General features: G+C 44.2%; 1 protein-coding gene across 4 annotated transcripts in view; it reads left to right on the top strand.

Moving 5' to 3' along the window:
• LOC122805632 (zinc finger protein 850-like) overlaps positions 1 to 16,634 on the top strand; it is a 281,069-nt gene that overhangs the window by 119,991 nt on the left and 144,444 nt on the right. For all 4 annotated transcript variants that reach the window (XM_044075897.1, XM_044075895.1, XM_044075898.1 and 1 more), the window contains one exon: positions 4,656 to 4,768. In XM_044075897.1, coding sequence (XP_043931832.1) covers positions 4,735 to 4,768 — 34 coding nt within the window. In that variant the 5' untranslated portion in view covers positions 4,656 to 4,734. The remainder of the gene's footprint in view (positions 1 to 4,655; positions 4,769 to 16,634) is intronic.

Raw genomic sequence — 16,634 nt, 5'->3', positions numbered from 1 at the left:
CAATTTCTAATGTCTCAGTTAAAACAAAAAATGAGCACACGCAACTGCCTGAATTCAAAGAAATGCAGGATCTTTTGCATGCAGCTAAACAGGTGGGCAAACGTACTTTACAATGCAGATTTGACTCATTGGAAGCTTCTTGTAGAGCAGCTGTTACTGGCTCTGTCATATGTAGGCATGCTTGGTTAAAAGAACAAACCCTCCCTGACCATGTTAAAGCAAAATTATTGGATGCACCTTTACAACAGGATGTATTATTTGGTGTCAAAGCAGAAGAGGTTTTAAAGAAAATGGAGGATAAGGCAAAGTCTATGCAAACGGTCAAGGATTTTTTGCTGGTACAACCCCCTCGATTCAGCAGAAATTGGCCAACAAAAAACTGCTTCAGACAGATCACAGAGGGGCAAATACAGACGCCCAAGGGGCAGAGGTCAGTCACAGGGCCCTTACAAACCTCGCCAATGGGTTCTGCTACCCAGAAAGGAGAAGACGGGCCCCAAGCTAACAGAAGGCAAACACAATGACTCTATCCTCAAACTACCAAGCAAATCTCTCCTGGCAACTCCCTTGGGAGGAATACTAGCATTTTTTTGCAGACAACTGGCACATCATCGCAAAAGACAAATGGGTTCTAAACATTGTCTCTCAAGGATACAGATTCCACTTTCATACCTTACCAAGGAACAAAGGAATGCCAAACCTGCCACCAAATCAATGGGCAGAGGCACAAAAACAAATTACAGCTCTCATGAACATGAGCCATTCAACAGGTACCTACACAGGAGCAAGGACAAGGATTTTACTCAAGACTCTTCCTAGTCCCAAGAAAGGACAAGGCATGGAGACCCATTCTGGATCTTTCAATTCTGAACACCTATCTGCAAGCACCAAAATTCAAGATGCTAACACTACAGCAGCTTCTTCCCATGCTGGGCAAGAATGCTTGGCTAGTCACTTTGGACCTCATGGAGGCATACCTGCATGTCCCTATCATACAAATTTGCAGAAGATACCTCTGCTTCATTGCAGGTTCAAATCATTATCAATTCTCTGCACTGCCCTTTGGCTTATCTACTGCGCCCAGAGTCTTCACAAAATGCCTGGCACCAGTAATTGCATACTGCAGACAAAGAGGAATTCAAATATACCCATACCTGGACGACTGCCTTATTCAAGCAGAAAGCAAAGACATTCTTTTAAAGCATCTGGCATTTGTCAAACACATAAGTTGCCTAGGGTACACAGTAAACGAAAAGAAATCGAAACTATCCCCTCACAAAACATAATATTCCTGGGTGCCAGCTTGAATACAACGGCCCAGATGGCTTTTCTCACGCCAGACAAGCAACGCCAGCTGTTTCAATATTTCAAAATAATGGCAACAAAGACCCAACTCCCTGCAAGAAAAATTCTGCAGGCCTTGGGATTCATGGCATCTTGCATACTACTAATACCATTTGCAAAACTGCATATGAGGAAATTACAATGGTACCTGAAAAGTGTATGGACTCAGCACAGCCACAGCTTGCAAACAATGATACCACTCATTCCCTGCCTTCAACAGGAGTTTCTGTGGTGGGCACAGGCATATCACCTCAACAAGGGTCAGCCTTTCACCTTACTCCACAGCCAGGCAAACTATGACAACAGATGCATCGGGCTATGCCTGGGGAGCACCCATGGCAGGGCAGTGCATTCAGGGCAAATGGACTACAGATCAGAGGCATCTGCATATCAATCAAAAAGAAATGCTAGCAATACATAATGCCCTAACAGCTTTCAAGGACCTTCTACACCCAGGACAACTAATAATAAAGACGGACAATGCCACAGTCATGTGGTACATAAATAAGCAAGGGGGCACACATTCCTACCCTCTGTGCAGGCAAGCAGTGACCTTGTGGAACACTGCACTGTCTTACCAGGTTCAGTTACAAGCACAATTCCTGCCAGGAGAGAAAAACACATTGGCAGATGACCTAAGCAGAAATATCATGGATCCACACGAATGGAAACTAGATCCACAAGTATTTGCAGTGATAATTCAAAAATGGGGATGCCCAGACATAGATCTGTTTGCAAGCCCTCACAACCACCAACTTCAAAAATTTTGCACAAGGACCTTCCACCCACTAGCTTGGAAAGTGGGCACCCTCTCATTCAGTTGGAAAACATTAACCGTGTATGCCTTCCTTCCACTACCTCTTCTAGCAAAGGTACTGCTGAAAGTCCGATTAGAGAGACCACAAATGATACTCGTTGCACCAGACTGGCCACGCCAGCATTGGTACCCAATTTTAAGGAACATGGCCCACGGCCCACCATGGATTTTGCCACAAATTCCTCACCTGCTCACCCAGCGAGATCATCAAATTCTACACAGCCAGCTCAAGACTTTAAACCTGACTGCATGGCAAATTACCTAAACAACCAGCCAATACCTTTATCCAAAGCTGTTATAGATGTTATTCTGGAGGCCAGGAGACCCAGCACCAGGAAAACCTATTCAGACAAATGGAAAAGATTTTGTGCCTGGAACCAGGCTAAAGGCCTAGACCCCCTTGATCCAAACATCCCTCAGATTCTACAATATTTAACTGAGATGTTACACAAAGGACTTTCCTTTTCATCTATTAAGATCCACGCCTCCGCAATTTCATCTCATTACAGCACGGATCCTCCTTTATTTTTATATCCACTCCTGAGACAGTTCCTCAGAGGGGCCAAGAACTTGACACCGCCAAGGAGAGCTCCAACACCTACTTTGGGATCTCAACTTTGTTCTGGAAAAGCTTACACTACCACCCTTTGAACCAGCTTTTTCTGCTGATTTAAAATTTCTTTCATGGAAAACTGCCCTACTACCAGCAATAACCTCAGCTAGAAGAGTCTCCGAGCTACAGGCACTAACGGCAGTGGAACCTTTTCATCATTTTTCATCAAGGCAGAGTCTCTCTACGAATGAATCCTTCCTTTTATGCCAAAGGTGGTATCCAGTGTGGCCCTAAACCAAACCATTCACTTGCCCACCTTCTTCCCAAATCCCCAGAACAAAGGAGAAAGGCTCCTGCACTCTTTGGACATTCACAGGCAATTACGTTACTACTTGGATAAAACTAAGGCTTTCAGAGAAACCAGCTTTTTGTAGCCTATGCTACAAGATCACAAGGAAAAGCTATCTCAAAACAGACCATTTCAAAATGGATAGGGCATTGCATATGTTTCTGTTACACTCATCATGGGAAACCAGTACCTGCTAACATTAGGTCCCACTCCACCAGGGCTACAGCTACATCAGCATCCTTTCTCAGGGGAGTGCCAACCAAGGATATTCTGGAAGCTGCTACTTGGAGTTCAGTGCACACATTCACCAAACACCATCACTTACCTCTGTACTCTGACTAGAGCTGATTTTGCCACTGCAGTTTTGCAGGGCTTACTAGCTTCTTCTAACCCTGTCTGACTCCACCTCCCATCCTTAGCTTTGGGATTCAACCAAAGTCTGATGAATGCAGCAGGGTAACACAATGAACATAGTACAGATTTGTACCTACCATAAATGTAGATGTTCGAGTGTTCACCCTGCTGCAGTCCAGGTTACCCTCCCTCCATCCCCTCTGAACTAGCTGAACTTATCTCATCCACTCTATCCTATACTACCTCTGTGGTGTATTTGCTTGTGCCTAAGGGTTTTGTTTTATTTTTATATAGCTCTATGTATGTGTGTGTATGTATATATATATGTATATATATATATATATATATATATATATATATATATATATATATATATATATATATATATATATATATATGTGTGTGTGTGTGTGTGTGTATATATATATATATATATATATATATATATATATATATATATATGTGTGTGTATATATATATATATATGTATATGTATTTTGCCTACCTATTGGGGGCACCTGACATCTGGGGCAAGAATAACTGAAGAAAATGACGTTGGATGCCTCATATATACCCCTGGCGCACTGACGTCAGGGAAGAAGCGACAGCAACCGACGCCGGACCAAGACTTTGGAATTCGGGCCGACTGCGGGACCGCCTGACGGCAGGATAACCCAAGTGTGATGACTGCAGCAGGGTGAACACTCTAACATCTACATTTATGGTAGGTACAAAACTGTACTTTTCAATCTGCGGACCATTGATCTGCTGTGGTGACCCCTAACTGGGAAAAGCTGGAAGACGTTGCTTTTCAGACAGTGACTCGAAAGTAATTTCGGGCTATTGTTTTGCAGTGACTGTAATTGTGTCATTTCATGAGGTGGGATCTCAAGACTGAGTGTGTGTTTTTTATCAGAAATACTTGGTTTGCATTTGCCAGTAGTTGTGATCTATGTTTATTTTAGAAAGGCATTCTCAGAACTTTATTTTAAGCAGGATTTGAAGAATATAATCTCTTCACTTTTAGCATTTTTTAATATTGCAGTTCTAAATTTGTAGTATAGTGATTTTCTTCAGAGTAAGTATGACTGCTGATCCTGCAGTAGTAGGTAGGTGGTATTCAGTGGATGTAATCAGATGCAGCTTAAAGGTGTGAACTAAGAAGATACATTTGTTTGGTTATATTGCTGCTAGTAAATACAATGTGAACACTTTGCATCTCCTTTTTTGTATTTTAGGAACCAGATATACATCAGGCTACAGTAATTCAGACTTTGGAGGTGGTGCTGTAAACATTCCATTTCATACAAGGAAATAATGGAAAACCGTAAGAAACTCCCAACTTCATTGTGTAAGGATAGTTTTTTATCTTTGGTCACTGAAGATGCAGTTAAATACCAGCTATTCTAATTATTTATTGTTTTGACAGTGAAACAATTTTAGCAAATCTTTGCAGCCTCCTCTTACCGAGGCTGACTCTACATCAGTGATACCAGTCCACATCTGGAAGTAGACTTTAGTTGGTTTACCTAGTTAACATACAAAGTAAAGTGTTCTGCGTATATCAGTGGCATGGATGGTAAAGTCTGACTACAGCACAGGCAGCCTGAGTTCAGATAGTGGTTCATGATGGGGAGGGGGGGTGGAGTTCCTGCCTGGCTAGAGCCTCTGCTGTAATACAAGTCCTCAGCTAGAGAGTTGAGGCCAGTCGCAATGTAGGGAAGATGTTGATGTAGTCATCCCATGCTGGTGACAGTAACCCTGGATGGCATAAGCATTCTTTGTGGTGAAGCAAGTGCTGACATCACTACCTTGGGTGTGATTAGGCCACAAAAAATTAAAATAGCCTCATTGATAGGATACCAGCAGGAGCACAAAGCAACTCTCGTGGCTATCTGGATGACTGTACCCCTCAAGTAATGTAGTGAATGAAAGGAGGGTTAATAATTGGCAAGAATGGGAGAAGAAATTAATTTAAAAAATGCCCCTTTACAGGGGTGACCCACCAGCAATATCTAGTTATATGATTTTGAGTCACTTGGAGAAAAATGGAAGCTGAGGGACTCGAACCCTGGACTACAGGGGAACACCTTGATGTTCATCGTGTTACACTGCTGCAGTCATTACACTTGGGTTATCCTGCCGTCAGACGGTCCCGCAGTCGGCCAGAGTTCCCAAGTCTTGGTCCGGCGTCGGTTGCTGTCACTTCTTCCCTGACATCGGTGCGCCAGGGGTATATAAGATGCATCCGACGCAATTTTCTTCAGTCTTTCTTGCTGCGCGGTGCCCGAAGCAAAAGCAGTTCGCAAGTGCCAGTCGGCCGACTCCTGAGATTTTAACAGCCAAGACAAAAACACCATTAAAGACAAAGAAGCAAGTACAGCATTCTCCTGCACAGTCCTCCATGCCTAAGAAACAGATGCTTAAAATGGCCGAAGACCCTCATTACTCTAATCAGGGGTTCCCACCCCCCTCCTGAGAAAAGGCCTAGGCAGGATACAGACACTGATTCCTCTGATCAGGTTTCCATTTCCTCTGATTCCTCTTCAGACCAGGGATACTCTCTACCCCTCCTGTAAGGACTCTGATGCTGAAGAATCTATCCCTTCAGCCTCTCCTCCTGAGGATTACTCTTTTTGGGGAAACTTTACATACCATGAGGGAGCATTTCCATTGGGAAAGTCAAGAGTATTCAGAATCCAAGAAAAGGCTCAGGGACTTCCTTTTATTGCCTCAGCACAGGCCCCTGGCTATTCCGCCTGTGCTAGATATTGTGGATGATGTATTCTCTGAATCCAGCTTATCTCCTGATTCTCTTCCCCCTGCACCAGCCAAACCAGATAGGTATGAGTCCCTGACTCTCAAGTTTCTTTATAAAAATCCTTCTGCTGACCCAGAAACCATTTTCCAGGGTCCCAAATGGGTTAAGGTTTCCATTGCAAAAAATCAAGTCCCCTTTGACAGATTCCAGAGCACTGGATAGGTGGAAGAAAGTTTACACTTCTGCAACTTTAGCAGTAAGGGCTTTAAATTGCTAGTTTCACATGCTTAAGTACCAACAGTATTTAATGGCTCAGTTAAAACAGAAAATGCTTGCAAGCTCAGAAGCTCCTGACTATAAACAAATGCAGGATTTATTGCATGCAGTTGAACAGGTGGGAAAACATACTCTGCAGTGTGGTTTTGATTCTATAGAGACCTCTTGTAGAGCCACAGTTACAGGTTCTGTTATTCGAAGACATGCTTGGTTAAAAGAACAGAGTTTACTTGATCATGTTAAGGCAAAATTATTGGATGCTCCTTTACAGCATGAATACCTTGTTTGGTGTTAAGGCAGAAGAAATGTTAAAGAAAATTGAGGATAAAGCTAAATCTATGCAAACAGTCAAAGATTTCTTACAGGTACAGCCTCCTCGATTTAGCAGAAATTGGCCTACAAAGAATTGGTCCTTTCCAGAGGCAGACAGGCCACAGAGAGGCAGATACAGACGCCCGAGAGGCAGATCTCAACCCCAAGGATCTAACAGACAACGACAGTGGGTACCTCAACCCCAAAAGGAGGTGAGGACAAGTCTCAACCTTACAGGAAACAGTCCCAATGACTTTCCCCTTCGTATGCCAAACACTTCCCTTTTGTCAGCCCCCTTGGGGGGGAAACTAGCACTTTTTTTCTCAAAATTGGCAAACAATCGCCCAAGACAAATGGGTTCTGAATATTGTCTCAGGGTTGCAGGTTCCACTTTCACACTTTACCAAGGCTAAAAGGAATGCCAAACCTGCCACAAAATCAACGGGCAGAGGCTCAAAAACAAATTTCAGCCCTCATGGACATGAGAGCTATTCAAAACGTACCACAGCAGGAATAAGGACAAGGATTTTACTCCAGACTCTACCTGTTCCCCAGAAAGGGCAACGCCTGGAGACCCATACTAGACCTTTCAACTCTAAATACTTACCTGGATGTTCCAAAATTCAAAATGTTGACACTACAGCAGCTTCTTCCCATGCTGGGCAAGAAGGCCTGGCTTGTTACTTTGGACCTCAAAGAGGCATACTTGCATGTCCCTATCAGACAAGATTGCAGAAGATACCTCCGATTCAAAGCTGGTACAATGCACTACCAATTCTCTGCTCTGCCCTTTGGCTTATCTACTGCGCCCAGGGTCTTTACCAAGTGCCTGGCACCAGTAATTGCATTTTGCAGACAAAAAGGAATTCAAATATATCCATACCTGGACGACTGCCTCATTCAAGCAGAGAGAAAGGACATTCTTCTAAAGCATCTGGCGTTTGTAGAAAGGTTGCTAATTTCTCTAGGGTACACAGTAAACGAAAAGAAGTCAAAACTAGTACCCACGCAACAGATAATATTCCTGGGTGCCAGCTTACATACAACAGCCCAGATGGCTTATCTCACGCCAGACAGACAAGGACAACTGACTCAATATTTTCAACTACTGGCAAAACGTCCCATCTCCCTGCAAGAAAAATTCTGCAGGCCCTGGGATTCATGGCATCCTGCATACTACTAATACCATGTGCCAGACTGCATATGAGGAAATTACAATGGTACCTAAAAAGTGTTTGGACTCCACACTTTCTCACAGTTTAGAAGCAGTAATACCAATAATTCCCTGCTTACAACAGGAGTTTCAATGGTGGGCACAGGCATGTCACCTCAACAAAGGTCAGCCTTTCACTCTACCACAGCCAGGCAGACTCTTAACAACAGATGCTTCGGATTACGCCTGGGGAGCACACATGACAGGGAAATGTATTCAGGGCAAGTGGATCACAGACAAATGCATCTTCACATCAATCAAAAAGAGATGTTGGCTGTTCAAAATGCCCTAACAGCTTTCAAGGACCTTCTGCATTCAGGGCGATTATTATTATTAAAGACAGACAACACCACAGTAATGTGGTACATAAACAAGCAAGGGGGGTACTCATTCTTATCCCCTATGCAGACAAGCCATGACCTTGTGGAACACAGCTCTAACTTATCAAGTCCATCTGCAAGCACAATTCCTGCCAGGAAAGAAAAATACTCTGGCAGACGATCTAAGCAGAAATATCATGGACCCTCACAAATGGAAATTGAATCCACAAATTTTCAGCATGGTAACGCAAAAATGGGGATGTCCAGACATAGATCTTTTTGCCTCCCCACTGAATTGCCAACTACAAAAATTCTGCACAAGGACTTACCACACACAAGCATGGAAAGTGGATGCTCTTTCGTTCAGCTGGAAAAGCCTAAAAGTTTATGCCTTCCAACCACTGCCTCTCCTTTCAAAGGTACTCCTAAAAGCCAGACAAGAAAAACCACAGATGATCCTGATTGCTCCAGACTGGCCACGCCAGCACTGGTACCAAATCTTAAAGAACCTAGCTCAAGGCCCACCATGGATTTTGCCTCAAACTTCACACCTGACACAACAAAACAATCAGATCCTGCATGGTCAGCTCAAAACCATAAACCTGGCGGCGTGGCAGATTCATTAGTCAAACAGGCAACACCTCTTTCTAAAGCTGTTATGGATGTCATTTTGGAGGCCAGGAGGCCTAGCACCAGGAAATCTTACTCAGAAAAATGGAAGAGATTCTGTGCTTGGAAACAGGCTCAAAGCCTTGACCCTCTTGTCCCAAACATCCCTCAGATTTTACAATACTTAACTGAGATGCTGGACAAAGGCCTGTCCTTCTCATCAATTAAGATCCACGCCTCTGCCATTTCAGCACATTACAACATGGATCCTCCATTATTCTCTCATCCCTTGCTAAAGCAGTACCTCAGAGGGGCTAAAAACATAAGACCGCCCCGGAGAGCACCAACACCAACTTGGGACCTCAATTTTGTTTTGGAAAAACTGACACTGCCACCTTTTGAGCCAGCCAATACAGCCGATCTAAAATTTTTATCATGGAAAACGGCTCTGCTCCTGGCAGTAACTTCAGAACGAAGAGTCTCAGAGCTACAGGCATTAATGGCAGTGGAACCTTTTATAATTTTTCATCAGGACAGGGTTTCTTTAAGGACAAACCCTACCTTTATGCCAAAGGTGGTATCCAGTGTGGCTCTTAACCAAACCATCCATTTACCAAATTTTTTATCCAAAGCCCCCAGAATAAAGGGGAGAAACTTCTGCACTCTTTGGACATACACAGGCAGCTACGCTTCTACTTGGACAAAACAAAAGCTTTCAGGAAAACTGAGCAACTGTTTGTAGCATATGCTGCAGGATCACAGGGCAAGGCCATCTCAAAGCAGACTATTTCCAAAGGGATAGGACACTGCATTCGTTACTGCTACACACAGCATGGAAAATCAGTCCCTAATAACATTAGGCCACATTCTACCAAAGCAACAGCCACTTCAACAGCCTTTCTCAGTGGAGTACCAACCATGGAAATTTTGGAGGCTGCAACTTGGAGTTCAGTGCACATCTTTACCAAGCATCACCACTTGCCTCTTTACTCTAAATCCAGAGCAGGATTTGCCACTGCAGTTCTGCAGGGCCTCCTAGCCAATCCTAACTCTTTATAGACCAGCCACCTAACCTTAGCTTTGAGATTCTACCCAAGTGTAATGACTGCAGCAGTGTAACATGATGAACATAGTACAGTTTTGTACCTCCTTTATGACAAAACGACAAAGCTTTCAGGTTCAAAAACCCTTTCTCTCAACAAACATTGAGAAAAGGTTTTCGCTTTATAACTTTTTCAGTTTCAACTCAACTCAACTCAAACTCAACTGCTCTTTGTTTTTGCTTTTTACCTATAAACAGTTTTGTACCTACCATAATGTTCACACTGTAACATGATGAACATAGTACAGTTTTGTACCTACCATAATGTTCACACTGCTGCAGTCCAGGTTACCCTGCCTGCATCCCCTCTGTCCTAGCTGGACTTATCTATACCTTTCTATCCTATAAAACCTGTGTGGTGTATTTGATGTAACTGAAGGTATTGTTTTTATTTTTTATATATGTTTTATTAGCAATATGTATTGCCTATCTACTTGGGGGCACCTGTCATCTGGGGCAAGAAAAACTGAAGAAAATGGCGTCGGATGCATCTTGTATACCCCTGGCGCACTGATGTCAGGGAAGAAGCGACAGCAGCCAACACCGGACCAAGACTTTGGAACTCTGGCCGACTGCGGGACCGCCTGTCGCAGGATAACCCAAGTCTAATGACTGCAGCAATGTGAACACTCTAACATCTACATTTATGGTAGGTATAAAACTGTACTTTAACAGCTCGTAGCCTTAATTGTCTGTAAAAACTGCCAAGCATTTCTTTGCACATGTGAAAAAGGAACGCTTGAGTGTCTGTAGCTATTTGTAGATGTCCTTCAAGGATGCATCTGCAGTCATAACATATGGGTTGTCCTGCCTCAGGCAGCCCTTCGGTCGGCCGGATTCCAAAGTCTGGGTCTGGCCTCGGCTGATGTCGCACTTTCCCCGACGTCAGAGCGTCTGGGGTATAAAAGCATCAGCCGACGCCATTTTCCTCAGTCTTTCTTGCCGCACGGTGCCCGAAGCAGAAGCTGTTCGCAAGTGCCGGTCGGTCAGATCTAGTGATTTCAGCTACCGAAGAATTCGAAAAAGCTAAGTACCTCGTTGGGGACTCTTTCTTGCCTCAGCCGATGTCAGAAAAGTAAATAATTGTTTAACTTATGGGAAACAAATACCTCATAAGGATTTCCATTCCTACTGCCTTCCTTGCTTAGGCCCACACCACGACGTATCGTCCTGTTCAGCCTGTGCTTCCTTCAACCGACGAACTCTTAGACGTCGGTCGGAGTTTGCAGAGGAATTTTTTGGGGCTAGTTTTGCATATAAAATGCCGTCGGAGACTCCGACATCACATTTAGTGAAAAAACGGAAGGACAAGGACCGACATCATGCCCGCGGTTTCGCTGAAACCACGCTAACGCCTACCGCGAGTGTCTCGGTTTCGGCCGAAACCGAGTCCTCGGAGATTCCTTCATCCGAATCCACTCAACCGACCACCGCGGCCCGGGAGGCCCCGGCTGAGTCGGCTACCGAGCTGCCTACCGAAACCAATGTCCAGGATATGTCCGACACCATTCCTTTGGACATATCTACTCCTGCACTTGGCAGCTAGGCCCCCTGCTTCCATGTCCATTAAGGCCTTCTCCAGGGCTAAAGCTGCTAAACTTTCTAAGGCTTTGCCTCCCAAGACTACCTCCCAGAGGCCTTCCTCCAGTACTCAGATCCTCAGCCTTGCAGAGGACCTTATTTCTTTAATTAGAGGTTCACAACCTCACCCGGACAGGGCCTCTCACCCTCCACCAGACAAAAGGCCCAGGACTGAGCCTTCTGACCCACACTCTTCAGATGAGTCCACGGATGGTTCTGAGTTTTCAGACCACCAGGAGGAGGCTTATTCGCCCTATGAGGATTCTGATGCTGAAGAATCTATCCCTTCGGCCTCCCCTCCTGAAGAGTTTTCCTTTGGTGAGACTCTACACTCCATGAGAGAGCATTTTCAATGGCAAGGTCAGGAATTCTCGGATTCTAGAAAAAGATTAAGGACCTTTTTACATTTGCCTCAGCATAGGCCCGTAGCTATACCTCCTGTTTTGAATGTAATTGATGATGTGTACAATGATGTCAGTACAGCCCCTGATACTCTCCCCCCGGCCCCTGCCAAACCTGATAGATACTACAGGGTCCCGGATTCTCATTTCCATCTGTATAAAGCCCATTCTGCCGACCTAGAAACTATTAACCTGGGCCCTAAAGGGGTTGCGGCTGCCACTGCCAAAAATCCTTTACCTTCTGAAAGAGAGTCTAGAGCTTTAGAGAAATGGGGAAAGAAGGTATATACCTCTGCAACTCTTTCCGTCAGGGCTCTAAATTGTCAATTTCATATGATACAGTACCAAGAATATTTGCTAGATGAACTGAACAAGAAGCTTTCTTCTCCTGAGCCCCTTGACCGTAAATCCCTTCAGGATTTGGTACACAACTCACAGCAGGTTAGTAATCATTTCTTAAAGTGTGGTTATGATGCATTGGAGGCTTCATTTAGGTCAGCTATGACTGGGGCAGTTATTCGTAGGCATGCCTGGCTGAAGGAACAATCTTTGCCAGACCATGTTAAAGCTAAACTCCTGGATGCTCCAATGGAGAAACAAAATTTATTTGGCTCCTCTGCTCAGGAGGTTTTAAAAAAGTATGAAGAAAAGGCAAAATCTGTGCAAACAGTTAAGGATTTCCTACAAGTACAACCACCGAGATTTAGCAGAAACTGGCCTACTAAGAATTGGTCCTTTCCAGACTCGGACAGAGCCCAGAGAGGCAGGAACAGACGCCCCAGAGGCAGAGGCCAATCTAGGGGCTCTTACAGAGGCCGCCAGTGGCAACCTGCCAACCAGAGAGGTAGTGCAACAGCAGCAACAACAACTACTACACCAGGACAGGCTCAATGACTTTACTCTGATTCCGCCCACCAGGGCTCAACTGGAAGCACCCTTGGTGAAAGCTTGCTTTATTCTCAAAAAATTGGCATTATATTGCAAGGGGCACATGGACACTGCAAATAATAGACAAAGGATACAGGTTCTACTTCCACACTTTGCCAAAAAGAAACGGAATGCCAAACCTACCACCAAATCAGAGGGCAGAGGCTTTAAAGCAGATCAACAACTTGCTTCAAATGAAAGCCATAGAAAAAGTACCACTTTCAGAACAAGACCAAGGATTTTACTCCAGACTATTCCTTGTACCAAGAAAAGAAAATCAATGGAGGCCTATTCTCGACCTGTCCGCACTGAATACTTTCCTCATTGTGCCAAAATTCAAGATGCTGACCCTACAGCAACTTCTTCCCATGTTGGGCAAGGAGTCTTGGCTGGTGACTCTAGATCTCAAGGAGGCATACCTGCACGTCCCTATTCGACCAAACTGCAGAAGACACCTCAGATTTCTTGCAGGATCAGAGCATTATCAATTCTCAGCATTGCCCTTTGGCTTATCTACTGCACCCAGAGTATTCACGAAATGCCTGGCATCAGTAATTGCACACTGCAGACTTCAGGGGATTCAAATCTACCCCTATCTGGACGACTGCCTTATACAAGCGGACAACAAGGCAAATTTGATAAAAGACTTGGCCTATGCCATCCGCCTACTACAGGCATTGGGATACACAGTCAGCATCCAAAAGTCAAGACTGGTTCCATCCCAAAGGATAACCTTTCTGGGTGCGGATCTAGACACAACCACCCAAATGGCCTTTCTCACAGAAGAAAACAAAACAACTTCCAGATTACTTCATGAATCTGACAAGACAAGCTCAGCTCACTGCAAGGAAAATCCTGCAGGCCCTGGGTTACATGGCATCCTGCATAATTCTGATACCACAGGCCAGGCTGCATATGAGAAAATTACAATGGTATCTAAGGAGTGTATGGTCTCAACACAGTCACAGTTTGGAAACTTTGATACCAATCATTCCTTGCCTTCAAAAGGAATTCCTGTGGTGGGCTCAGGCCTGCCAGTCCAACAGAGGTTTGCCTTTCAACAAACCAAAAACAAAACAAACCATCACCACGGACGCTTCAGACCGAGGATGGGGAGCACACATGGAGGACAAATGTATCCAAGGCCTATGGTCTCAAAGACAGATACACATGCACATAAACCAAAAGGAAATGCTGGCAGTGATGCATGCAATCGAGGCTTTCAAACCCTTCCTCCATCAAGGCCACCTGTTAGTAAGGACAGACAACACCACGGTCATGTGGTACATAAACAAGCAGGGAGGCACACACTCCTACCCTCTATGCCGGCTGGCTATGAATCTATGGGAGTTATGCCTGAAACTCAATATCCAACTGCAGTCCCAGTTCGTGCCAGGAAAGGAAAATACACTGGCAGATAGCTTAAGCAGAACTACCAGGGATGCACACGAATGGATGCTGCACCCAAACATCTTCCAACTCATAACAAAGGCATGGGGAACGCCGGAGATAGATCTATTCGCATCCCCCCTCAACCATCAACTGAAGACATTCTGCTCAAGGACATACCACCCACAAGCATGGAGGGTGGACTCTCTCTCTTTCAGCTGGAAAGCTCTAAAAGTATATGCCTTCCCACCTCTCCCTTTAATGTACAAGGTTCTACTGAAGATCAGGGAGGAACAGCCAAGAGTGATTCTGATAGCTCCAGACTGGCCAAGGCAACACTGGTATCCACTGTTGAGGAGCATATCACAGGCAAAACCATGGCCTCTCCCCCTATGGTCTCTTCTTCTGACGCAGAACAATTTCAAGATCATGCATCCCAACTTAAAAACATTGCAGCTAACTGCCTGGAAAATCCCTTAAAACCAAAACAAAATGTTTTATCACAGACAGTGAAGGACATTATCATGGAAGCTCGCCGGCCTTCACAAAGAAGACATACTCAGCTAAATGGAAAAGATTTTTCATCTGGAACACATCAAAAGGCTTAGATGTGACAGTGGCAAACATGACACATATTCTGGAATACTTAGCAGAACTGTTCCACAATGGCCTTTCCTATTCTTCCATTAAGATTCATGCCTCAGCAATTTCAGCAGAATACAATTTGGATCCACCTATCTTCTCACACCCTCTACTCAAGCAATTTGAGAGGGATCAAAAATATCAAACCTCCAAGAAAACCCCCTTTACCTGCTTGGGATCTCAACTTTGTCTTGGAGAAACTAACACTTCCTCCCTTTGAACCAGCAGCATCAGCAGATCTCCAGTTTCTGTCTTGGAATACTGCATTCCTTCTGGCAATAACTTCAACAAGAAGAGTATCTGAGTTACAAGCATTAATGGCAGTACAGCCATTTCTCATCTTCCATCAGGACAGAGTTACACTAAGAGCTAATCCTACTTTTATGCCAAAGGTGGTATCTAGGGTATCCTTGAACCAAGCTATTCACTTGCCTACGTTCTTCCCAAATCCACAGAATAGAGGGGAAAAACTTCTGCACACCCTGGATATACACAGACAACTACGCTACTACTTGGACAGAACTAAAAGTAGCAGAAAAACTGACCAACTATTGGTAGCATATGCTGCTGGGGTGCAAGGAAAAGCAATTTCCAAACAGACAATTTCAAAATGGATAGGAAATTGCATTCGATTTTGTTACTCCTTTCATGGAAAGTCAGTTCCTGCAAACATCAGGCCTCATTCCACAAGGGCCACGGCCACCACTACAGCCTTCCTACGAGGGGTGGCTACCAAGGACATTTTAGAAGCTGCTACTTGGAGCTCCGTGCATACATTTACCAAACATTACAATCTACCTTTATACTCCAGATCCAGAGCAGGCTTTGCTACTGCAGTCCTGCAGGGGATCTTAACTACACCATCCTTTCTTAGTGCCTCCTCCCCAGATTAGCTATGGTATTCTACCCATATGTTATGACTGCAGATGCATCCTTGAAGGACATAGTACAGTTTTGTACCTACCATAAATGTAGATGTCCGATAGGTATGCATCTGCAGTCAGGTTTACCCTCCCTCCTACCCCTCTGTGGTATTCCTGGGGTGTTTACCCCTCTTTTAGCTAGCTGGGGGAATCTATTATGGTGTATTTGTTTGTATATACTTGTGTGTATATATATATATATATATATATATATATATCTATAATTTTGCAAATGTTTGGAATTCCCCAGACGCTTTGACGTCGGGGAAAGTGCGACATCAGCCGAGGCCAGACCCAGACTTTGAAATCCGGCCGACCGAAGGGCTGCCTGAGGCAGGACAACCCATATGTTATGACTGCAGATGCATACCTATCGGACATCTATATTTATGGTAGGTACAAAACTGTACTGTGTGAAGTGTGATTGATTCTTGATATCTGTACAGATGGGATTCATGATGAACGTTGACCATTACTTTTAGTGTGGTTACTAAGTGGTTACACTGAAAACCACTTTGAGCAAACCCAAAAACAGTTGATCAGATGTCTATTTTTGTCCAATTCAGCCTTTGAGGTTGGCTCCATTTTGAAGGTTACAGATCCATGGCAATGACTTCCCCCACTCAAAAATTCCCTCTACTCCATCTTAGTGTCTTAATGGCTGCCTTAAGTGTTCAGCTATGTATCCAAAGGCACCTCCTCAAATGATAAGATTATTTTCTATTCTTAAAAATGTTGTCATATTTAATAAATATTTAAAC

This window comes from Protopterus annectens, chromosome 6.part1, assembly GCF_019279795.1.
Source record: "Protopterus annectens isolate FY-2018-M chromosome 6.part1, PAN1.0, whole genome shotgun sequence".
Lineage (NCBI taxonomy): Eukaryota > Metazoa > Chordata > Ceratodontiformes > Protopteridae > Protopterus > Protopterus annectens.
The sequence above is the reverse complement of the archived record's forward strand: the minus strand, read 5'-3'. Positions and strand labels throughout refer to the sequence as shown.